Raw genomic sequence first — 26,711 nt, forward strand, 5'->3', positions numbered from 1 at the left:
CTGTCCTCATGCTAATACTCTGTTGCTGAGGTGTTTCTGTTGTTTTGAAGAGGATTATTTTACTGACTTCAGCTGAGGGGGCATCATTTTTCTTGGAGCATCAAACAACAGGTTTAACAAATACTGCTAAGTTGAAGAGAGGAACAGGAATTTGCACAGAATAGCAGATGAGGAGATATGCTGTTAGCAGAAAATTCTTAGTTTTTTATTTTCTTTCCTTATATGTTACTTTTCATTCAAGAAGGTGAGTTTGATTCCTGTCCTTTTGTGCATTGCAACTGACAGTATTTTGAACTGGTAAGCTTAGAGATTCTCCTTAGTGATGCTTCTCTTGTTGTGGCCTAGAATTGGTGAAGAAGCTGAGAGTTCAGGCCCACAGAGTTAAATAGCCTGATAAATATTTAGCCCGATATGTATTTAGCCCCTAAATGACAGGGTACATTCCTGCAGTGAACTTGTGCTCTGTGCACTTAATCTGCTTCCCTTTTCTGTTGCTTGCTGCTTTGGAAAGCCTCTATCAACATCTCTAAGAGGCAAAATTTGGTCGAAAAAGGAATGCTTTGAACTTGGGACAGAATGTGTAGAAATTTCTGTTGGTCTGTCAGGATTTCATTCTGCCAGCTTCACGTGGCTCCCAAGGTTCTGTTGCTTGTTTAAGGTTGGTATAATTTATAAATATGATTTTATTAATCCAGAGAAGTAAAACTCCCAGCCATGGTCCGTATGCTATGGCTTTATGTAATATTCCAAATAGAGGATGTTGAAGATAAAGAGACTTAATTTGAAATGGAAATTAATATTATATAAGAATGTTGCATACAGGAAAAAGGGAGGGAGGCAGATCTGATGCATCTGATAACAGACCTATTACCCCTACTAGATGAGGTCTTAATGGCTTTAACCTAGCATTCTAGTGCAGCTAAAGGTTAAGTCTCTACACATGAGGTAATCTCTTATTGGAATGCTCATGAAACAGTTGCCTGTTGTTTTGCATATTCTGTCACATTCCTGAATTATGACTTCAGTTTACTAGAGATAATATATACATTTTTAATCTCAGCTTGGATTTATGTACATAATGTTTTACTTCATGTGCATAACTAACATGCAAAACTGACAAACTGTGTCAGGCAGTCTTGTTTCATTTGGTCTGAGCATTTCATCCATAAATGCAATGGCTTGCACTAAGGCTGCTGTAGATGGTTAAATGGTAGTGCTCTTTATTTTTGGCCTATGATGGACTTAAAACTTGGGGTTTTTTGAGTCCTGATTCAAGCCCTCATCTCTGGCCCCTCTTTCTGTTTTGCTTGTGATGCTGAAAAGAAGCAAGTTTCATTTGGCAGTGTGATTTTTCCCTATTGTTTCACTGTTGGAAATTTCTGTTGTATGTTCTGCATCAAGTTCAAGTGTCTTTGCTGGTCTTTGGGTTCCTCCACTTCTCTTTCATGCTGCTGCTTATGCCTAATACTTCATATTCATATATTGTTTTATATCCTACACTACTAACATGTTAATAACATGTTAATAACATGTTTATACGTATTCAGGTATTGATACTCATTAACACTTGACAAGTGAATCTATTGAATTTGATGTATGCTTCTGTTTTCAAGTCTAATGCATACCTGATAGTTAGAAAAGCAAAACTGGGAGAGATGAGTGTATAATTCCTTGAATTTGTGTTGCACTGTTCACTCTCCCATTGGTCTTCCTTTGTGTCTGTAGAGTCTGTCATGGAGAGGAGAACCAGGGAAAAGGAGGACAGTGGCAGAAGGCACCATGAATGGGACTACCAGGCAGACTAACAACTGATTTGGGGAGAATTCAAAGACCCTAGTATCATCAGAGTCTTCCTCTAGATCATCAGTAATGGATTCTGAATAAAAGTGGTCTCAGCAGTGGTCTGCTGCTGACTCTTTCCTCTCTCTAAAGTGATCTCCAAACTTCTATCTATCTCTTGTTTCACCAGATTTCAGTTAGTGAAAGGACAGTTCTTCCAATCCATTAATAGCTCCAGTTTTCTGGTTGGACTTTGCTGTGAAAACTTGTGAAAGTATTTTGCAAGATTTCTGTGTATTTGATTTTGTTTGTCTGTGTGCTCTTTGATACCCTCCTAGCCCTCCAGCCAATGAACAGAGGCCATGCTGATCTTTTCCCACCAGTCTCTTAATACTCATTGGTCTTAATATTTGTTGTGTAGTCTGCCATCTTACTAGGGAAGGACATTTTACTTGCTGGGCTACAATCCTTATGGAGATCCCTTTTACATCCTTTTTTGTTTAGATGGAACTTGCACTCTGGCATGTTATTTTTAGAAATGTTGATGCACCTTGGCCTGCCATTTCACATAATTTTACATTTGTGTTCCTTCAGAACTGAGGGATGAATGCCAGCTGGTCATGGCATGCAAGCACATAACTGATCCCTTCCAGTTCATTTAACTCATGGGGCTCCTCTCCCCACATCTTCAGCAGTGAGGGCTGACACAAAGATCTCATGATTCCTACTGCTGTGGACCTACCCATGACTGCTCCTTCCACACCTTTTCTCTATGGGATCCTGCCACTTCTCTAGCTGCCTTCCTGATTTTGAGCACTTTTTAGAACTTTTTCTATCAACTTTACCATTTTTTATAAAACACGTTCCTGACGCTTTTTTAGCACTTAAAATTTCCTTTCTAGCTTGTCATATTTTGTGAGTTTTCCTCATTGATTTGCTTATTTTTCAGTGATGTCTCAACACGTAATCACACATTTTCAAAATGAGTGAATATCTAAGCTAATAAAAATGGAGAAATCACTAAACTCTGGTGTGTCCAAAGGCTTAAAGCTCAAGTAAGCTCTCCTGAACTACCAGCAAATATGGTTAGTTTTGAACATCTTCTGGTATGATCCCTGAAAAACTAATCCAGCAATTAGGGACATTGCAGCCAGATTGTGACAAGTAGATTCTTTTGATTGTGATGTGTTTGATACAGATAAGCCAGTGTTTCACAGATCTTCATCTTTCTTTGTTAAGAACACACCATGACAAAGTATTGCCATTCTTAGTTGTGACCAAATAATATTTGGGTGACTCAGAAAATACCTATTGTTAAATAGTTGTTAGGTGTTGCCCCGATTCCCCTGTTTCATTTCTTCAAGATAAAGTGTACTTATGAAATGAGATGCTTACAGGCTTGCTTATTTCTGTTTCTCTAGGGTTATATGAACTATTCTGTCAAATCCTACTTCTGAAAGCAGAGTAAGTGTTGTTCTTTAGACAGCTATTCAGAAATTTTCTTTTAGAAAAAAGGATCTTCAAACTAGCCTTTCATTTCAGCAGAGGGTTGAGTTTTAGCTTGCCCACATTTCTCTGGAGACATAGTAGTGATTTTTCATGTGAGGGAGATAGCTGGGATAAGTGCTAATGAGTTTCCTTCTTGTGAAGGGTTTTGTTCCTCTCTGGGAAGCAGTACAGAGGTGACCAACAGCTTTTTGAAGCAGTCTTACCCTAGTCAAGCAGTTTTATCTTCTCTTTTACCTTCCTTTTCCAAGCTTCTCTAACTGTTTTCTCCAGTCAGTGAGCATCATGGATTTTGCAGGCAACCTGCTTGAAATTTGCTAGTCATCTAATTATTAAGAACATTTTACCAAAATTTCATTCATATGAGAGTAGACTTCTCCATCCCTTTGTTTTTTAGTTGTTTGACTCCTTGCTGATGGGGTTTGTTGGTTGGTTGGTTTGGGTTGGTGGTTTTTTTGTTTTTTTTTTTTAACGTCTTTGAGAAATTAGGCTAAATGCTAGATTGGCCTCTGTATTTAGCTGAGCAGACTACTAATGAAAATGTATATCCCAGTAAATGTAAGGTGGTCACTGTACTTCTCTAGAAGTGCTAGCAGTGCTCTTGGATCAGGATGAAAAATATATGGCTTCTGGCATTTTAATAGCTGCCAGGGAAGATGAAGTTAAGTGTTTTTGTAGCTCTTGGGGTATCTAGTTATTAACCTTTAGTAAGATATAGAAATATTTGCATGTATCAAGTTAAGTAAGTGTACAAATTAAAAAGAAACAGTGTTGTACTTAAACTGAAATTGCATAATACTGCAGTTAAGTTTTGCAGTAAGAGTTTATGCTTGTCCCAACGTCTGTATGACTACAGTTGGTACCATATAGATCAAGATTAAAGACATATTCTGAAAGAATGGCCAGTTACATCATTTATTCAAAAAGAAAGCACAATGATTTGTTTTTTAGAAAAAAGGGAGATAGACAGAAGGTTAGGATTATTACCAAAACCATGGCACTTATTTACTGAGAGTAATGCTGACTGCAAATGGGAAATGAATTATATGCTATGAATTTAGTAGACACTTCACTCAAAACTATGTAGTAATTTTCTATTTTCAGAAATGTTCTTTCAGTTGACACTTTAACCTTTTATATATCGTGTGCTATTTTCACTAAAAGAGCTGTCAGATGAAATGATGATATTTTTCTACCTCAACTTGACTTATCAATCAGAAAATCTGTAAGAGAGCACAAGATAGGAAAAAACCTATGAAAACATTTACTCTTGGGAGAAATTATTCCTCATTCTTGTTGGAATAGCTGATAGAAATCAAAGCAAAAAAGTGTTTCTCTGAAGAGAAGCTCGACATCAGCCAGTGATGTGTGCTCGCAGCCGAGAAAGCCAGTTGAGTCCTGGGCTGCATCAAAAGCAGTGCAGGCAGGAGGGCGAGGAGGGGATTCTGCCCATTCACTCTTGTGGGACCCTTCCTGCAGGGCTCTGTCCAGTCCTGGGGCCAGAACCTCAAAATGGATGTGGGCCTGTTGAAGCAGCTCCAGAGGAGGCCACAGAGATGCTCAAAGGGCTGGAGCACCTCTCTTAAAAGGAAGGTCTGAGAGGATTGAGGTTGTTCAACCCGGAGAAGAGAAGGATCAGGAGGGACCTTGTAGCACCTTCCAGTACCTGAAGGGGCTACAAGAGATCTGGAGAGGGACTTCTTACAAGGGCATGTAGTGACCAGACAAAGGACATCACGTCTAAACTGAAAGAGGGAGGATTTAGACTGGGTTTAATCTGAAAAGAGGGTAGGTCTTGATTAGGTATGAGGAAGAAATTCTTCAGTGTGAAGGTGGTGAGGCACTGAAACAGGTTGCCTAGAAAAGGTGTGGATGCCCCATCCTTGGAAGTCTTCAAAGCCACTTTGGCTGGGGCTCTGAGGAATCTGGTTTAATTTCAGCTGTCCCTGCCCATGGCAGGGGTCTTGGAACAAGAGGATCTCTAACATCCCTTCCAATCCAAACCATTCTGTGGTTCTATGAAAACAGTGCTAGAGCAATTTGTTCAACTCTTCAAACACAAGTCACTTAACATAACTATAGAAACAACTTCCTGGATAACATTTCCAATTACTTTTGTTTTATTATGGAACAGCAGCCTCTTGCAATTTTTTAAAATTTTTTTTATTCCTGCAGCAGTGCTGTGATCCAGAAGTGATTTTTTCTTTTTTTTTGCTTTGATACAGTCATACATCTGGAATGAAACTTTAAAACATTCAGGAAAAAAAGATACATCTGCATGAAATCTGTGGTAAAGGAAGGAAGGGAGGCTAGGGAATTTAAATTCACAGCTGCCTTCCTGGATCTACATAATCCAGATACAAATTTTTTAGTACAGTAGGAAATACCTTGTTTGCAGTACCATGTACCATACTGTGGTCAGAAGCATTTTTTAAGAGTATGGTCAGGCTTTAAAACCATTATATTTCATTACGGCTGAGGCATTAGAGTATGTTACAAAAACTTCTGATAGGTGATTTAAGATTTTAAATCTGAAACAGAATATTGTTTTAATGTCTGAATTAGTAAGGCTTACAGGTTTAACAATAGAGGTGAGATGAGCAATAGATTCTCTACTTAATTTTTAAGTAAGTTTGTACAACTTGATCCTGATGCATCTTGTAGCTTACAGAAGGTATTCTGGTAGGTATTCTTTTATATTGACTTTGTGTGATTTCACTGGTGAGTGATGAGATCTGATGCTTCCTGTACCCTTATAAAAAATGGTCATGAAAGCTGATCCTGACCAGAACTGTTGTCACACAATACATGTAGCTGCAGCAGTGGAAGGACAATAAGGTTGAGGTATCCTTGCAGTTGTGTGATGTGACAGTAAAGGTTTATTTCTGAGATGTTCTGGTCTTCCATTTTAGCCACGTTTTATCTTTTCCTCTGGGCAGATCAGATGTGAGACAGCTGTGATATGGAAGGTTGGTTACCCCAAATTCATGTGGCGCTGTATCTTAGTTCAAGTACTTTTGATTCACGGCACTACAAAAGTCTAAGTTTGAAGACAGGTGTCATTAATTTAATTAATGAAAAGCTGTCCTGTGGAGATAGGGAGTGTATTTCTTCAGTGAACAGGCATGCTCAGGATTTTACTTCTTGGGTGAACTGTTTTGTTTCCTGTAAATCTTTTTTCCTGCTTCAGTATGTGAGGAAAATTATTGTCTTATGTGCTTCACTTCATTCTTTTTTTCTTGCCTTCCTCTCCATCAAATTTGTAGCACATTGAATCTCTCGCTGCAAGGACTGTGGCAGTTGCTACAAGGATTAAGGGAGACCTCTCCTTTCTGAAATAGGAATACATTCTAGAGGTGTGGTTTGGTTCCCAGCTGCACCGGTGATGGGCAGCAACTGCAGAGGCAGAGAAATGGGCAAAGAGCAACTGTGTCTGCAGCAGGAATGTTACACCCTGCTCCCTGGATGCCCCTGCTCATGTGCTGTCATCTCCTTGTTTTGCTAACCATGAGGATTTTGCTTGGTGTATGTGTCTCCCTCTGGAGCTTGATACCTTTCTTAGGATTGCTTAAAATGGAGTAAAACAAACCTGATGTTACAGGGATCTGGGCACAAGGGAGCCTGTCCTCTGCCTTCCCCTTTGGATTTCCGTGGCTGACTGCAGTAGCAGCTTTTGCCCATTGCCAAGACAGTTCAAAAGGTGATGGAAATGCTTTGCAACCTCAATCTAGAGAGGTCCACAGTGTCAGTTTTGTCTTTGAGGTGATTATGAGTGGATTGGCCTCTGATCTAAGCAGTTTTTCTGATCAGTTTTTCTGATCATTTCTGTATTGCAGTCTGTAGATTATTTACATTAAAAACAGAATCAAAAGAATAAGATGTTATTTAAGAACAATTGGGTGGATTCTTGGTCTTAAAAGAAGTAAGCAAGCCAAATAGCCTTACAGTGATCTATTATTATATCAGTGATAAAGTGTTCACAGTAGAGCATTTTATTTTTTATTTTGTTATTCTATTAGTCTTTTTTTATTAGTATTACCATAGTTGTAAAATTATTGCCACTTCTGAGCAGGAGAGGAGCAGCATAATAGCTCATACAGTATTTTTTTTTTTTAATTTGTTTCTGATGCATATGACTGAATTAAGTTTATGTAGATCGGAAGAGGAGAAAGGCATACCAACTTGCCAGGAAAAAAAGCCACAAAAGTAAAGATTAATTCAGACATTCCAAGATCAAAATCTCCAATTTCCTTATAAAACCACTGTTACTTTCAAACTATCACAGTGGCACACATATTGAGGGGCTTCACTGATGTCACTTCCAGAGGGTGATCAAAAAAGAACTCCTTTAAACATTTACTCAGCTTGACCCAGAATCCCTGCTGAGGCTTATTGATAACAACCAGTGGGGCAATAGGGATAGAAACATGACCAGTAGGGCAATAGGAATAGAAACATGTGCTGAGTAAATCACATCTAAGAGCAAAATTAAATTAGCTTTATGCTGAAGTGATGTGTGCTTTTTCTTTTCTCTCCATTTTGTTTTTTTTTTCTTAACTCCTAAGTAAGGCGTCTGTCAGCACAAATATAGTGATAGCCCAAGAGCTGAGTGAAATGCATTGGCAGGGGGTTCCTGAGGGATTTCCCCTGGCAATGCTAGGGAGGCTTCTGAGTTAAGGGTGTGAATACATTTGGGTCAGCTCTTGTGGCTTACCATGTGTTTACCATGTATGCATATAAAATGCCCTTCCTGCATGATCACAGGAGAGAGAGCTTTTTTCAAACATCCATCTAGAGGTACTGGAGGAGATTATCTGGCAAACTGGGGAGTTGGACACCTAAGCACAATTTCTAACTGGCCAAAGGACTCTGAAAACCAACAGAATTCTGTAGTAGCTCTTTGGGGGTTGTTGTGGTTTTTGACAGGTGATGTTATAAAGGGAACAAGTTGAATATGGCATCTTATTGGTCTTGTCAAAATTCATTTGTATTTACACAAATTGCTGTCTTTTACAATTTGAAGAATGTCCAAGAATTGAAAAACTCTGTGAATGTTGCAGTAAGATTCAGACTTGACTGATTTTGCTTATTTTCTTCATGGCCAGGTATTGTTACTAGCTGGTTGTTACGGTTTTTTCAATTAAAATTTTTTAAAACATTTTTTGAAAACACGTGATGCAGCTGTAGTGATTTTACTGTCTTACTGTTCATTAGAACAAGCATCATGTCTAATTGAATTAGGTATCTAATGGATGTAGAAATAGTTGTGCTTTTCTTCTAAAATATATGTATTATTTAAAATGTGAAGATGTTAAAAAATGAATACTTACATTGAATTTGTATTTCTTAATTTTATCTTGATACCAAACAGAAGAGTGTGGGATTTCTCTAATTTCAGATTCATATGCAATAGTTTGGGCCATAGGTTTTTTAAGAGATAGGAGGATAATACTTGATTGAAAGATTTCAGGTGGTGAACAGAATAAGACAATCTTTGGAAACTACTTGCAGTAAAAAAACTGCAGTTGTGTTTTCTTAATCTAAATGTATAATTTTTATCTTCTAGATTGAAGAGTTTGCACTTGATTTTGCCATAAATATGTGGGGTTATATATACATGGATATTCACATAGTTTAAGATTATTTTTTTCTAAATTTGACATTAGTGAGACTAATAGACCCCAAGACATTATTTCCAAATAAGGTCCTTGGGACCATAAACAGGCAGCATGGAAGATTACACACAGTTGCTTTTACAGAAGTATAACAAATGGGGCCTTAATGGAGAGAGGGGAAAGCTAACAAAAGAGAGCAGATTTTCTCCCATAGGTTGTCAGAGGAACCTGCCTTTCTCAGTGGACTGGAGGTTTTAGGCAGTTATGTTAAACATGTTTCCCTGTCTTGCTCTGGCTTACCCTGTCTCCATGCTCTGTTTTCTAGTGTGTCATGTAGAATGAGATACCAGAGTACATAATAAGCTGTGGATGGGTTTCCAGCTGATATAATGCTGTTGTAGAGGCACTGCTCTGCTTGCCTGTCTCTTTTTGTGAAGTTTTATTATTCTACTACCAATCTCCTAAGCAGCCTTGAAAGAAGGGCTGCTGTTGTTTATAAAACCAATGAGTTTACAGTGTTTGGAGGGTTTAGAAGTGTAGAGTGGAGAGGAAAAAGGATGCCCTGTAGCATTTAATGTGACTTGGTGAGCAGCCTGTCAATTAAGGTACTTGGAAGAAAATCAATATAGAAGGCCAGCAAGTCACAGAAAAAATAAAGCACGCCTCAAGGTTTAAACTTCTGGTGCATGTTTTACCCAGCTGTGCACTCTAGTCAATGTTCAGAAGTTTGTCTTCTAATGTAGCAGAACAATTTTGTAGTAAAAAACCAAAGTATATTGCTCAACATTTTTGAGATCACAGCAGTTACATCAGTTGTTTCTCTTAGGAAATACTTCATCTACACTGGCATCCTAAGGTATTTTTGGTGGCTCTTTTGGAGGTACTCCTTCCTCAGTGGATGCCACACAGAAGTCACAGTGCATTTTTTGGCCTTGAGCTGCTGGTGCCCTCATTTTTCATGGAAGAGAGAAATCAAGGTATTGAGTAAGCCAAGTGTTTAGATGTTACACAGAGCTCTGCTCAAGTGGAGGTGCCACTGTCCAGATGCTGAGATAAATTGGAACACTTCACAGTACATGCATTCATTTTTTATGCTTCATGTTCTAAATTGTTGCTTTGCTATGAGGATTTTTGACTACAGAAGTTAATTGTTTATAAGAGATGCACGTGATGTGTAATTTCTAACACAGAAAAGTAAGTTTTATTTGTGATTAAGGTATTTTGAAAAGTGAGGTTGCTGTAGGCCATAGATGATCAGTGTTTTAGTCTTTGAGGATTCACGGTGTAGGCAATGCTTCGAGTAATTTGGATCCTGCAATATTTCTTTGAAAATATTAGTTCTCAACACTTAAAAGCTATTCTTCAATCCTCTATCAGAAATTCAGTAACTTTTCTTTTACTTCAGTGTTTGATCAGTCAGTTGTCTAGTTGCAATGTAAATAGAAATGAGGAATTTAAAAACAAATAAATGTAGTCATAGTGAAATATTGTTGCTGTTAATTTGGTGAGGTAAGTTTGGGGTTTTTTAAAATATTTGTATCATATGGAGTAGTCTAAAACGTTCCAAAAGGATAAATTATAATATCAGAGCACATGGGCCTTACAGAAAATTTAAAATTCTGTTTACTTAAAATTTCTCAGAAATGGATACAATCTCCTAGTTTTGAACACAGGGATCAATTATATATTGATAATTTTTTGTTCAGAATTAACAGGGATGTTTTTTTAGTTTGTTGTCTGTTATTTTTGCAGGCTGATCCAAAAGAGTTGATTCAGATGGTCACAAAACATGTTACTCAGTATGCCCAGGCAGACTGGCCTGAAGAAATCACCAGTTTGATAAATCAGCTGCATTACTACAATGAACGACTGCTGGACTTCACTCAGGCTCAGACTCTGCAAGGACTTGGCAAAGGAGTGGATGTGCAGAGATTTACAGCAGATGCACAGTACAAGAGAGAAACAATACTAGGATTGGCAGAGTAAGTAATGTGTATTAGGTTTGTTTTCTCTGTTTCAGAATAGAATAGCTTTAAGCTTTAAATTAGGAGAGTAAATTGAAAGTAGTGCTGACCTTTAGAGAGATAATATACTTGCTTTTAAGATTTATGCTGTAATGCTGCTACAATTGGAGCTTTTTCTGTGTAACTGCTCCTCTTAAATGAAATGTTGCTCAAATAAATGGATTTATAATTGAATCTATAACTCTTCATTTACTAACTGCTAATATTAAAGTTAATCAGGGATTAATGAAAGCAGAGCATAGGTGAAGGTTTGGTCTCTACCTTATATCTCCTGTAAACCTGCCCTAGCAATCTATTACGGTATGCCTATGCATCAAAGTTTGGAATGAGCTATAGTTGAAAAAAAAGCTTTGTTTAACATTTTTAATCTTAATAATTTAGTTAGAACTGCTGTATATCACTGGTTTTTTCCCCTGTAGTAATTTGGAAGTACTTCACAAATGTTCTGATATTTAGCATGCTTTTATCTCACCTTTCAGAAATCCAGAATAGAAAAAAAGAAAGATATAGGATAGTACTTTTCATGTTAAAAATACCTTTAATTAATATCTGCATGCAGGTACTTCAAGCTGTAAACAAGTCATGAATATGACATATATTTTAGGGACAGTCCCAGTTGACTAGTTGACAGACTGTCAGAGGAAGAGTTCTCTGCAATAAGCTTTAAATATAATCTCAGATTTTCAGCTGATATCTGCCTAAAGCTTTTGAGAGCATATTTAAATATTTTCAGTTTTCCACATGTGTAGCTACTCCTAGCTACAATTCCAATAGAAATTTGCTACTAAATGGAATTGATATACCAAATAAAAGTGGTTGTATAAGGTCGGGTTTTGGACACTAAGCTGATGCTTTTACATCTGTGAAATCTGTACCTGCACAGATTTTGTCACTGCTTTCATAAAAATAGCTTTTAATCATCTTTTAATGTTTCCATTGGAATTGCCTGCTTGGTATATATTGTTACTAAGCTCATCTGTCTAGTGTGTCAGCAGGTTACATCTTGATGACTACCCACAGCAATTTCAGTACAAGTAGTCTTCTCTTACTACAGGTGCTTACTTTGATTACAGCAGGGTTACTTACATTGTCACCCAAGAGTTCATAGAAACTGTCTCTTGTAAAATAAAGTAAATATGAAGAGAAAGTTCCTTACAGTAAGTAGAGGTAAAAACACAATATGAAAGAGTTAGAAGTAGGGCTTCTTAGTAAGTGGATGAGAGTGGCACTTCCATATTGGGCAGTTACAAAAATCCAGTTAATTACTTGTTCAGCTTGCAGCTTCCTTGCTTTAATCTTCTCAGTGGAGTCTTAATCTGCATTTTCTAATGGAAAAGGTGCACAAATTCAATGTAATTGTGTAGCATATTTGTTCTTATTTTTTAATTAAGTGCCTCATGTTTTTTAATCTTTTATGAAGTGCTGTTTAAAGGAACAACACCTGGAAAAGATTGCATCTTATTCACAAAAGAGCTTTGTACTAAAGGAGCAATTTGCTAAAACTAGCTAACCAGTAGTTGTCTATCTATCTTCCATATTTTGTGTATATCTTTGGAGGCTGTTGTTTGTTGAGTTTGCACCACTCTTGGGGAAGCAACACCACAATACATCCAAAGTGTGCCTGTGCTCACCTTCAGTGGGGATTCTTTTGGCAGTCCTTGGGCTCAGACCAACAGGCAGTCAGGGCTGGGCATGAAAAGGGGTATGTAAAAGAAAGTGAAAAGATTCTTTGCAAGGTAATGGACATTTTTTTCAGCTTTTCATTGTGCAACAGCTGTTTGCTTTTGTCATTACCTTGACAATGAATAAATTGCTTGTACTGTTCTTCAGTTATATGGTATAATTTCCCTAAACCACCACTGCCTTAGGCTGCTGCTGCATGCCACTTGTAGGAAGGGAGGATTGTGGTATAGTTTATGAAGTTCCAGGAGGAAAGGATCTCACTAGTTGCAGAAGCCCCTCCTGATTTGTATGATTGATTGGATTATTTTGCAACTAAAGCAACTGAATCACAGAATGGCTGAGCTTGGAAGGGACCTCTGGAGGTGATCTTGCCCAGCCTCCCTGCTCAGGTAGAGTCTCCTCAAGGATTCATATCAAGGACATTTTAAAGAAGTTGTTCATGACAGGCCTGGGAGAAAGTCATTATGCACAGATAGCATTTTTCTTGGAATTATCCTGAAGAGAAAAGACCCAACCCAACCAAACTGAAATCAAAGCCCAAAAATCCCAGGATTAGCCTTTACAGTATTGCTTCTATGCCAGTTTAGAAACAAGAACCATTCATCTCTATTTGAAGCATACTATACTGGATTAGTAAAGATAAGTAGGAAGTTAACTTTAGGCTGTAATATTTTCCCATATTCTCCATCTATTGTCTTGTCAAAGGGTTTATGCACTAACAGAAAAGCAGTTTTTAATATTTTAGGACAGAGTGAGGTGGACATGTTCACACATTTTAGTCTACAAATACTAGGAGTGATTTTGTCTGTGAACTACTAGGAAGAGCGCTGAGGATTTAAATACCAGTTGTGCTAAACCACAGGTGCTGCAACTAAATCAAATAAATGCTAACTGTGACAAGTTACATCCTTCATCACTTTGTGTGTGATTGAAATGGAATGAAAACTGAGATTTTTACTTTGGCACAGGGTTGATTAGAAATTGCCATTGAGAACCAGCATTTGTGGAGTAGGTTCCTGTCTTTGAAATATCTTTGTAGTTTTTTTTCTTCTATTTTTTTTTTCCCCAAATGGAGAACCAAGTATAAGTAAATGCAGAAAGACACACTTTATGTATTTTCATTTAAAAATTTCTCTATGTTCTTGTTTTATGAAAAAGACATAGTGAATTTTCTAACGTAAGCATTTATTTTCATATTATATCTCATAGGGCTTAACATAACTTTCCCTTATTTTCTGTCATGTCACTCCTCTACCAGGACACTTGAAGAAAATGTCTATAAAATTGCTATTTCTTTGGCTCAGCGATACAATGTTCCACTTTGGGAAGTTTACATGACTCACCTGGAATTTTTATTCACTGACAGTGGGTAAGTTGTCTCCTCTGTAAATGCACATACAATTCTGTTACACAGGAATAAATGCTAATGTATGACAGAATTGAATTATATTGGGGGTGGAGTTTGGGTTGTGTGTTCATTTGGCTTGTGTTGGGATAGTATGGGAATTTTTGTCTTTTCCACGTAATGCTTCTGCAGCCAGCTGTGAAAACTGCTGTTACAGGCAAGGTTAAAAGTCCATATGTGTCTTACTGTTTTTCAGAGTATTCCAGGACTTTGTGTTCAGGTTTCCACAACTTGGAGTATTTAGTTCTTTCTTCCAATAGCAACTTTTCCTGTAGTTACTCTTACAGTCCCTGTAATGTATCCTGAAACTTGATAGTTGCTCTTTTTTTTTTTAATCTTTATTAACCTCTATTCTACATAATAGAGGAAATAAATATATCCCTATTCACATTGTGCATCTGTTCATATCAGTTTCATTTTTTGATAGAAGCAGGCTTTTTCTTTTAACAATGTTTTACTGAAACTGTTCTAGCCTAAAAGATTATGGCAGACCAAACCTGGCACTGCTGTGGCATAAGGGGAGGGGTGCTCATAATCTCTATTCCACAATGGCTTCAGGGACTTTATTTTTAAATTTATTTATTTTAAGCTCTTACATCATGTCAGGCCTACTAGTTTTTGCCTACTGAAAGAGGAATAAACCCATTTGATGGAAGACCAAGCTACTTGTCTGAATAGCACATGCAGAGGACAGTGATGTAGAGCTCCCTGTGTAATGCAGCAGCTCTTACCTACTGTTCTGACAGATAGGATCAAATTAATTTGGTTTGTTTCAAGTGTTACATTCCTAAAGCACCTTTAGCTTGCAGCAGTGTTGGTATGTCCCTTAACATTAACTATTAATTAAAAAGCACTGAAACATTTTATAAAATATGAGGGATAAAAAACAAAGCCTGGTGAATTGTCTGGAGAAGATGAAATAATGTTCTGAGATTTTTCTTCACTTCCTCCAAAAAACAGAGAAGTCATACCCTCTAAATTTTGATGCTGCTAAATTATTTACTGCTTTAAACAAAGCAGACAGGATATAAACATGGCAACTGTGCTGAGTGTGGAAGAGCCAGCTGCCTCCTCTGGGACTCGAATATGTGTTTTGAAACAATTTTCTATTGTTTTCTTTATTCTTGTCCTTCTTGAGTTAGTATTCACAGAATTCTGAAATCACAGAAGAACAAAGTAACCATATTTTCTCTAGTGAAATTCAAAAAAAACACCTTCAAAGTTGATGTATAATAGCATAATATGCTGCTGAGCATATTTTTATTTTATCATTATCTCATTTTAAAATTGATTGACAGCAAATGACCATTGCAGTATATTTGAGTCTTGGGATTATGGTATTAATAATAGATGTTTCATTATGCATTCATTCTTAACTGAAATTAAGTTTATTCTAAGACTTAATCTCTTTAACCAAACATGCAGTATTTCTATAAGCCACTCTACATAGGGAGAAGCTCAGAAGAGCTTCATAATTTGTATTAACATAGTTTGTATTAACTATTTATTTATTTCATGACAAAGAATTGACCTTTTTTGTGGAATGAGTCTGAAAATTGTTCAGAATGACATTTCATAAAAATTAAGTGGAAATTTAGTTATTTCTTTTGAGGAATCTGATCACATTTGATGATCAAAACTCTATAAAATGCAATTTATTATTTCAGCAACACAAAATCTTGTTTGTCGATCACTAAACCTCTTATTCCAGAATCTTTCTGAACAACACTATAAACTGTTCCTATCTGCAATCAACCCTGCCCTAAAAACACTGCAAACATTTGACAATCCTGTTCATATAATTTAATGCTCAGCTAGCTTTTAGTTTGAACTTTGGGTGTGAACACAAAAAAACAGTTACATCACAGTCTTGAGACACATCAGGTCCAAGTATCTGCTTTCCCCAATATGAATGGCACTTTATTTCTATTCATACCATACCTGTTTGCATTAATATTGTAGAAAAAATAACAAATGAGAAGAATCAATAGAATTAAAAGAATGTTTGCAATGTTAACCATCTTGGGGTAGGTCATAGATGTAAAAATAACTAAAAAATATCTTATTCTCCCTAAGCAGTTTTTAAACTGAGAAGGTTGTGTTTGTGGTATTTGCTGTAAAAAAAATCATCTTTAAGAATGAAACAGACACATTTTACTTGAATATTAAAGAGAAACAATAACTTACAGCATGTGTATTTGGGGAGGGAAATGATGAAATTCTAATTTAATCAATTTTAAAGAAGAGGAAAATCAAATGGTATAAGAAGACATCAGATTTTGAAATGAAATGGTTTATTTAATGTGCCATATGATTGGACTGGGGGGGACTCAAGGTAGGAATCATCTGTAGGTTACTTCTTTCCTTGGATTTAGGTAAAACTTTCAGTTGAGAAAGATAAACTTAGGATGATATGCACGCATTTTTCTCCCAGCTGAGGAAAAAAGGAGTGATTATCTTTTATGTAGTCAGCTGGAGGTGTCTAAATTCATACTGTGAAAGAGCTAATGTATTCTTTTCAAAAGATTCAGGGAAGAATTTCCTGAAGCAGTGAGACTGAGGTCAACCTAAGGCTTACTGATATTTTCATAAGCTTTTGTGGATGACAGTTTGAGTAGCAACTTGTTAAACTGTCAAAGTCTTGGTAAACTGTCCTAAGCATAAATAATAGTTCCAAATAGATTAATTGCTGGGAAAGAGCCAATTTTCAGTGGTAATATCTCTCCAAGATGTGCACAGGTACTCATCAACTACAGAAAATGGAATGCAATGAATTGGGAAAGTTTCTAAGTGGGCAGTAGGATCTTTGAACATCATTCAGCCACAAGTGGCTGGTTAGTTTGTTTACTAAAGTCTTCCTTTACACATACCCTGGATGTATTTTTTCCATTTACATATGTGAGCTGTACTCACAGATGTGAAGTCCTGCTTTGAATCCCACTTCAGTATTCATAACCCTTAATCTGCGTGTCCCAGGTAACAGGATTGGTAAATACAAGAGTTGTTAGCTTTGTTTATAGAGTGTACAATTTGTACAGTTACCTAAATGTTTGTGAGTGAGACCCTAAAGAGAAGAAAGGATTGTCCTGTCTCCCAGGTGTGCAGCTGTAAGAGTCTTTCATGGCACATCCAGACCTTTAAGCAAAAGTTATTTCTAAACACAGGTTATCAACACTGGAAATAGAACAAAGAGCACAAAGTCTTGGTCTGTTTGAGACTTTGAAAACCAGTCCTGAATCCTTTCATGAACACATGGCTAAATATGTTTACCCAAGTATTGAAGGCCAAGATCACCAGCGCTTGCTTTACTATTTTACACTCCTGGAAAACTGTGGCTGCTCAGAAGTGGTGAACCATGCTCTTAAACCTGAAACTCACATCCGACTCCTGAAAAAATTCAAAGCAGTTGCACCAGGTAAGAGAGTACCTGTTTGTTTTCTTCATAACTGTATTTATTACTTTATTATGTAAGTATTGGTATGATTATGCTCAGCCAGTTTGTTTTCCTGGTAATTTTCTTTTCTGTGAGCAAAGGAGATGAATACAATTCATATAGTCACAAGTTCTCTCTCTTTGTTTTACTGGAAATTTATTTGATCACAGCAAGAAAAAACAACAGCAGGTTCCTGTTAGTGATGCAACTTAAAATTATTGGTGATATTTCATAGTGAAATTTTAAATGAAAAATATCAAGTTCCTAGAGTATAATTTGTAACCCTACAAATTTAACATGAATATTCTAAAAGGACTTAAGAAAGTTTACCTTTCAAGAGTCTGAATTACAGAATATATTAGGGACTTAATGCATTTTGTGTTTGTTTGTCTGAAAGAGGATAATTTTTTGTTATGTTTTACCCTTGATGTTACCTTTTCCTTTCCCAGAATTGCAGCATTCTTTGTAGCCCTACATTTTCATACAATTACTGTAAAATACGCAGCTGCTAAGCATTCTGAAACTTGAAATACTACTTTCAATTTGCTTGTTAGTTGGATGCTATCTTGAATTTTAGTTGTACAACTCCAAATCCAGTTTCAGAATGAAAAATACGCTGTATGGCATTACCTCCTGTGAGGATGAATTAATTGATCAATATTGGAACCTAATGTGTATTGGACACTAACTGTGATGCAGAGTTTGAAGAGATGTTGCATATGAATTCATGTATTGCAGGAAGAAAAAAGTCAGTTTTTTGGAGAGGAGGGATAATCCTCAGTTCTTACTGATGTTATTCAACAATCAAGTTCTGTGATGCTTGCCAAAGAAAATTTGCCTTCAAAGCTATTTATTAAAAAGAAAAAAAGTCCTGGGAACATATGTCAGACATAAATTAGTTTCTGTGGTAAAAAATTAAATTTTTGTTCTTCATGCCTAATCAAAGTTCTCAGTGTTCAGCATAGTTTAGAGATAGGAGTCGAGGACAGCTAAGGATTTACAGAGGTTGCAGGCCCAAAGTGTATGAATAAGAACATGGCAATACAAGTCAGTTACTTTAGAAATTATATGCAAAGACAATAAAATACTATCATTTCTAGAAATACTTCTGTTGTTGGTAAATTAATTGCAAGGATGTTCTTCCTCTGGGAAGCAAAGTGGTAACATGACTCTTGATTATATAAATGTTGATGTAAATAGATCTACATGTCCTATCTCTAGCTGACCTTATTTAGTTTACTTGTAGTTAGTGCCTTGCAATTTTTCCTAAGTGGTAAGTACCAGTTGTTACATGATCAGAATACATATTTTAAATTAATGAAGACTTATGCCTTGACTTGCATGAGGTTTTCTGGGATTTACATTTAAGTTCTAGCATGATTCTATATGCTATATATATATGTTCTTGCTGCTTTGAGAATCTGCTTTTTTTGGGTGTGTCATAGAATCACAGAATGATTGGGCTTGGAGGGGATGTTAGAGATCAGCCAGTTCCAATCCCCTGCAATGGGCAGGGACACCTTCCACTAGACCAGGTTGCTCAGTGCCCCACCCAGCCTGGCCTTGAGCACTTCCAGGGTGGAGCATCCACAGCTTCTCTGGGCAGCCTGTTCCAGTGACTCACCACACTCATGGTGAAGGATCTCTTCCATGTATCTAATCTAAATCCACCCTCTTTCAGTTGGAACCCATTCCCCCTTGTTGGAGTGATATAGAATGTTAAAATATGTTCCATGGATTGAGAAATTTCACATGCACCAGGATATCATCAAATATAAGTCAGTATTTATGTTTGTAAAAGGGGATGGGCTAGAGTCTTTTTAGTTCTGCAGATGCTAGTGTATTCATTATTTCACATGTAATTGTGGAATGTGAGTAGTGTTAATTATGAATAACTTTTACCTCTTTCTCCTTCTGTCACTAGGTCTTAATTACAAAAAACTAACAGATGAAAATGAAAACCCGCTGGAAACATTGGAGCCCATCCTTACAAGTCAAAATATCTTATCTATTTCCAAACTGGCTCCCAAAATTCCTAAAAAAGATGGCAGCATGCTATCACCAAGTTCTGTTTATGCTGTGTGGTTGCAAAAGCTTTTTTGGAATGGTGATCACCATCTCATTAAAAAAATACCAGAAACCATGGATGAGTGGCTACATGCATATGATATGTGTTCCAAATACTTCGATAGACTTGATCCAGATGATATTGCTACTTTCATTGATGAAATTACTTTTTCTCCCAAAGCTGTCACAAAGGTAAGGAGATATTTTTAAAGAATTTTAGTCCTCAGGTGAAGCACATAGTATATGAGTTCAATATAGTATCAAGAAGAAAGTCCCAGGAGATGTTACAGCTTTCATTTTGCAGTATTTAAAGATAAATTTGTAAACCTTGCTGTGCCTACCTTTCTTTTTATGACAGCCAGTATGAAAAGAAGGGATTTTTATTCACTTAGGGGAGTTAGATCTGTGGATGTGAGAGTTTTGATGGAACCCCAAAGTCCCTGTGTGCTCATTCAACTGAGAATAAGATATTGTGTATATCATAGAGTCATTGAGTGGTTTGGGTTGCAAGAGACCTTAAAGACCATCAAGTTCCAACCTTCCTGCCATGGAGGATTTCTGCATTTCTTCCATATATCTAATCTAATATAAACCTACCCTCTTTCATTAAAGCCATCCCCCTTGTCCCATCACTACAGGCCCTTTGGAAAGCTCTCCTGCAGCCTCCTTTAGGTGTTAAAGACTGCTCTAACATCTTCCCAGAGCCTTCTCCTCTCCTTACTGAACAGCCCAACTTCTCAGCCTGTCTTCACAGGGGAGTTTTTCCATCCCTCTGCACATCTTTGTGGCCTCCTCTGGGCTCAGTCAGTCCCACTGTCCCTGTCTTTGATGATGTTAAACAGTGCCAGTCCCAATACCAACCCCTGAGGAGTGACACTTGTCAGTGCTCTCCATTTGGACATTGAGCCCTTAATGCAGCTCCTTGTATGCAGCCAACCCAGCCAAATCTTTATCCACCAAGTGGTTCATCTCTCCAGTTTGTGTGTCATGCTGAACAGTGTCAGATGCTTTGCACCAGTCCAGGTAAATGACAGCAATTGCAGCTCCCCTTTCTTCATCCCTCAGTTCTGGACCCTTGTCAGAGAAGACCACCAGATTTGTCAGATACAATGTGCCCTTAGTGAAGCCATGTTGGCTGTCACCAGCCACCTCTGCATTTCCGTGCCTTACCATAGTTTCCAGGAGGATCTGCACCATGATCGTGCCAGTCACCAAGATGAAACTAACCATCCTCTAGTTCCCTAGGTCATCTTTTTTTAAAAATGAGGACTCTGTTTCCCCTTCTACAGTCAGTGGGAATTTCTCCAGACTGCCACAACTTTTCAAATGGATGGACAGTGGCTTAGCAAATTCATGCACCAGGTCCCTCAGAACCCACAGAAGCATCTCAAAAGGACGCAGGACCTGTGCACCTTCAGGTTCCTTAGATTGTCTTGAGCATGAGCTTTTTCTGCAGGGGGTTATTCTTCACTCTGCCAGTCCCTTCATTTGCTTTCTGCAACTTGGGTAGCATGGCTGGAGCACTTGCTGGTGAAGACTGATGCAAAACTGTTATTGAGACTCTTTTCTCCATGTCTCAGGTAACCCCATTTCTTATTTCCTTCCAGAGATGACCCACATTTTCCCTAGTCTTTCTTCTCTTACCAGTATACCTACAGAAGCTTTTCTTGTAGCCCTTGGTGTTCCTGGCAACATTTAGTTTGAACAATGCTTTAGCTTTCCTAACCTGATTGCTGGCTGCTGGGACAGTTCCTTCATATGCCTCACAGGGTGCCTCTTCTTGTTTCCACCCTCTGTAGGCTTTCTTTTTGGGGTTTTAAGTTTTTTCAAGAGCTCCTTGTGAATCCCTGCAGGCCTCCTAGCATTTTTAAAAGCCTGACTACTTCTTCTTTGGGATAAATTGTTCCTGCGCTTGAAGGAGGATATTCTTCAATATCAGCCAGTCTTTTTGGGTCCCTCTTTGCTTTATCCCATGTCAAATCCCTGAAGTCCAGAGCAGTGAACTTTCTGTGCACCCTCCTCATTGCACTAAGGATCTTCATGGCTGCTGCAGCCCAGGCTGATCTTGATTGTCACATTCCCCTCCAGTCCTCCTTTGCTGGTGAAAACAAGTTCCAGCATAGCACCTCTCCTGGTTGGTTCCTCTATGACTTGGAGAAGGACATGAAAGTCATCAGTGCATTACAGGAGCCTTCTGGGTTGCCTGTGCCCTGTTACATTCTCATTCCACCAGACACTGGTGTGGTTCTATTTATTTACTTGTGCTGTCCTAAAATTCATTGTGCCCCAGGCTTGTGCTTAGTACCAGGCTTTTGCATTCAGAATAAGATGTTCTACAGAGAAAGTATTCTGGCCCAATGCATGTGGTTTCTAAGCATTGTAATAATGTAAATTATGAACTGTTGTAATCTCATCTGGCTGAAAGCCTGGTTTTGAAAGAATGCACTTTCATGTGTGTAACAGATATTACCAGATGTGGAGTTTCTTTTTGCCCAGTGAAACCTACTTTCAAAGATATTTCTAGCATAAAGTTTTACCCTTGCTTCCTTATGTATCTTTACTGTGAAGCACAAAAGAGAAATGAGATTTCTTAGATTTTACCTTATTAAAAGATCTAGACGTGTCTTCACTAACTTTATCTGAAATGAAAGGCAATAAAGTGTCCAGGGGTGTTTTGTGTCTATCTTCTTTATTTTGGTTTGTGAGAGTTTTTCTGAGGTATTTATACACCATGTTTAATGAGGTGAATTTCAGTTTGTTCTGTCTTTGAACACTGTTTTAAAGTTCCCACAATATTAGTATAGGTTTATTAGAACCCATCTAACCTCTGTCCATATCAGAATTTGGTGAAAAAAATTGCTAGCTGGATTAATAAGAAACTTTGTCAGCAGAGAATTTATGATGTAATCTGTCAGAGTAGACCATGTTTTCTCTAGTTCCATCAGCTGTCTCTGAAGCATTTGTAGCAGAACTGTTGTCTTGGCTTAGGTGTTTTGATCCCTTTTATCTCATAAAGGCACTTTTTCATGCTTATGAGCAATGATTCAGACTCATCCTGAGATCTTAATTGCCAGACTTGAGCTGAACTGAGGTAGCAAGGGCATGGCTTGTCTAATGAGAAGGAAGTACTGTCTTTACATGCAGTCATTGCAGCTGACTACTTGAAACTTTTGCTGTTAATGTTTCTTGAGTATTTCAAGGTTATTTCTCCTTTTTTTCAGATGAATGGTGCAGGGAAAGAATAGATATCCTCCGCTGTGTGTCTGTTTTGAAACACCTTGATTATTTTCCTTTGTTTCTGTTCAGGATTCTAATACATTTCCCTACCCTCTTGAGAGTAGAGAGAAGGAAAGAAACACAAAAGGCAAGACGATTGTGGTTTGTGGTCAGGCAGAATTTTGTAGTAGAGACCTCTTAGCTTTTTGGCCATGAAAGATGCTCAAGGAAGTGCTTGAAACAGTTGGTCAAATCATCTAACGTGCCATGCACTGGGTTTGGGATTGACAGCCTGCAACTAGTTTTGCCTCAGGATCCTGTTCAGTTCTCAAGTAGAATTGTACAATGAGAAATTTTATCATTGTAGACTTATCTCTGAGGTCTCTTTCCTCTACCTTTCATCTGGAAAATGATACATAAAAGCAACCTTTTGGTTTGCACCTGTTACTTAAATTTTATGTGTTTTGAGGCTGCCCTGGTCATGTGCTCACTCTTTTAATCTCTAATTCAGCACTTTCTTCCCAGTCTAGTATAGTAAATACTTTACTTTATCAGTTTCCTATTCCCACAACAGATGCATATTTAAGTATTTCATGGAAGTGCTGATACTTAGTCAAAATGCAAAAAATTATGGTAATTATCATTAAATAATCTGTACTGTCACTGAGACAACTGAGCTTTCTGTCTCTCATAGAAGAAATTGGAGAGGAAGCTTACAGTGAGATAGTGAAGTGAATTTTTTAGAAGTGCTGAGAGGTGCATTGGCAGAAAAATCCCAAAAACAAATGCTGGATACCCTCTCAGCTCTCTCTCACTCCTTCAAAATGTCAGAAGGGGAAGGTGGGAAAGAGGAGAGACAGAATATTCCAGGGAGATGATGAGGTGCACTCCACTGGTATTTTTGTGGAACAGTATCTCCATGGAAAAACCCCTTTTGGTCAGAAACAATCAAGAAACGTCTCAAGAGGTAATGGGACGTTGTTTACATAGCGCTGTAGGCGACATGAGCTCAGCTTCAGAGGTAGCATTGCTGTTGTCACCATGTTGGAACTTAGGAAACAGACATCAAAATATCTCTGCTGTTCCAGTATTTGACTAGAAGTAAGGAGAGGCAGTGGTGGACTAGCAAAGCAATAGGCAGCTGCTTCTGCTTGTGTGTCACTTGGATATGGCAGAAAACCTGGGAGCAGAATGTGTAATTTTGCAAAAGGGAATGAAAACACAGGGGTTTAGTGGTGGCTTCTGCAACTCCTTGTTCTTCCTGACAAAGACAGGAATGTGATGAGCCTTGACAGGGGCCCTTTTATTCACCTCTCCCTTTCTACAAACTCTGTGTTTTAGCTTTCTCATGAGCTGAGCCAGCAGTGACTGAATGAGCAGTGCTTGACTGGGCAAAGGGATTGAGAGAATATCTAAATTCGGAGAAATGGATGAGGAGTTTGCATTTATGAAAAGGCAACTAACATTGTTATACTGGCTGTAGTTCAGGATGTGACATGGTTTTAGATACTTCTAGTGCTAAGAGGCCAGAGATTCTTTTCTCCCATGTTTCTTGCAATCAGTAGAAATAAGTTACCAGCTGGAAGATGAGATTCAGTTCCCAGGCCTTAAGGGTTCAGTAAATGGTCACATTGTGTGGTGGGAACTGTGTGAGCAGAGATGCATCATAGTGGGACTTCACTAAACTGAAGTAACATGATTAATGTAGTTGAAGCAGGTACAGATTGATACAATATTTTTTTGTGTTTGTGGTAAATGAAACAGGCAAGGACCTTAGGGCTTTGTCAGTGCCTTCCTCACACATAGAAGGGCTAGTCCCTGGACCACAGAAGCTCACTGCTGCAAGCAGTTGAGAAGGTTCCTGCTTGTGGCACTTCTATTCAGATATGCTTTTAACTCTGTATAACTATTTAAGTCTTTCTGACTAAACAATAAATCATTCAGTCTCTGTAATGTTAAGAATAGGCTATTTGTGTGTATGGAACTGATTTCTTCCTAAACGGGAGACATTCCAAATATTCATTGGAATGGCTGCTTATATTTTTGCATGCATTTTGAACCTGTCATCTTTTTTCCCAGCAGCTCTGTTTGCTTTTAAATAATACTGATGTCATAGTTTGTTAATTATAGCAATGATCATATCAACTTCTTACTGTGATGATTTCCCATTTGTTCCTGTTTCTGTGATTTTCGTGAAGCATTTTAGATAGTTTGGGGATTTTTTTCTTTAAATTCCTTCATTGCCAGCATTTTGTTCATTGTGCTAGAGAGTTGGTTATGTCTTCAAGGAACCATCTATTGTAGAGCTCATAGGTCATTGCCCTAATGGTTTTTTGATTAACAGTACTCTGGAAAAAAAGCCAAGCACAACAAAAACACAAATGAAAACAATATTTTTAAATCAGTGCGTTTTCATTATTGAACACACACTACAAATGGAGCTTGGCACAATATGTTGATTAGAAGAAGAAAATGCTACAGCTTTAGATGGGAAAAGTAGAATAATAAGCAGTGGTATCATCAGTCTGGTCTTCTGTAGAGAAAGAGAACCTGAAATTTTCCTTACATAGGTACTCTATTGCAGACTTCCTTTAGACTACAGCTGATGATGTTTTTTGTTTAACATTCCATCTTTTATAACTACTTTCCCAAATTCTGATTTAAAAGATTTAAAAGAACTTTTCTTGCAACTTAGTGATTTCAGTTGAAAGGTTGACTTATTTTCTCTGAGTCAGTAGTACTCTTTTGACCATTTTCTTTTCCTTTTTGCTTCCTCAAGCAGGAATACAATGTCCACATTTTGACCACATGCCAAAAAGGTGTGGAATGAGAGCCTGTTACAACTGAACATTAACCTGCATCATTTTCTTGACTTAAAAGACACTAAATGGTGTTTAAAATAACTGTATAAAAAAAGCTCAGTTAAAAGAAAAAAAACCAGAACAGAATATTGTTCACTGTCTTTTGTCTGGCTGATTGACTTAATGCTGTATAAAACACTAAGGAAAAAGACAGGGCATGACATTGCCTGAAGGTGTATAAGAAATGTTCTTACATAGCGTGACTGCATTCAGATGTTACTTTTTGAATTACTTGGCTTCATTTTATCACTGTGCTCCAGTTCAGTTGATTTGCCTTGCCTGACCTTGTTTTGTTCATGGATATTGACAGTACTTCTTTTTCTAGTATCAGTGCAAGGTACTTTCTTGTGCCTTTCATTTATATAGTTATTTTAATTAAATCTACTTTGAGATTGGAATAGGAAGCTTCACTAATAGGTAACTTCAGTAATATCTTTTCTTTAACTGGTTCCTTAAACTTCCATTTAAACTTTTTCCAGATGAATTTTACAGGGTCTGGTAGCAATGAAGTTAACTTTCATCATAGCAGCCTCAGTGGGGCTGTGCTTTGGATTTGTGACTGAAACAGTGTTGATACCACACTAGGATTTTGACTTGCTGAGCAGTGCTTGTACGGTGTCAAGGCTTAATTTTTATCTCAACATCTCAGCCCTGAGCAGGCTGCAAGTAGGTAGAAAGTTGTTAAGGGACACAGCCTGGTCAGCTGACTTGGGCTGGCCAAAGGTGTGTTCTGTGCCATCTAATGTCATGCTCACTGGTAGCAAACAAAGAGTTGGGGGAGATGAGAGGGAAGGAGCACCTCTCCTGTGGGGAAAGACCAAGAGAATTTGGATTGTTTAGCCTGGAAAAGAGAAGGCTTTGGGGTGACCTAATTGTGGCCTTCCAGTACCTGAAGGGAACCCACAGGAAAGATGGAGACAGACAAGAGCATGATGGAGACAGGAAAAGAGGGAATGGCTTCAAACTGGAGAGTAGGTTTAGATTAGACATTAGGAAAAATAGCTACGCAAAGAAGCTGTGGATGCCCCATCCCTGGAAGTGTTCAAGGCCAGGTTGGGTGGGGCTTTGAGCAATCTGGTCTAGTGGAAGGTGTCCCTGTCCAAGGCAAGGGGGCTGGAACTA

At 37.8% G+C, this 26,711-nt stretch overlaps 1 protein-coding gene across 2 annotated transcripts in view; it reads left to right on the forward strand.

The window, feature by feature from the left end:
• Window positions 1-26,711, forward strand: part of NBAS (NBAS subunit of NRZ tethering complex) — a 159,498-nt gene that overhangs the window by 84,805 nt on the left and 47,982 nt on the right. For both annotated transcript variants that reach the window (XM_084203427.1, XM_084203428.1), the window contains 4 exons: window positions 10,653-10,882; window positions 13,866-13,976; window positions 17,177-17,427; window positions 19,370-19,704. In XM_084203427.1, coding sequence (XP_084059553.1) covers window positions 10,653-10,882; window positions 13,866-13,976; window positions 17,177-17,427; window positions 19,370-19,704 — 927 coding nt within the window. The remainder of the gene's footprint in view (window positions 1-10,652; window positions 10,883-13,865; window positions 13,977-17,176; window positions 17,428-19,369; window positions 19,705-26,711) is intronic.

This window comes from Fringilla coelebs (assembly GCF_963513975.1).
Source record: "Fringilla coelebs genome assembly, chromosome: 3".
In the NCBI taxonomy this organism is placed as follows: Eukaryota; Metazoa; Chordata; class Aves; order Passeriformes; family Fringillidae; genus Fringilla; species Fringilla coelebs.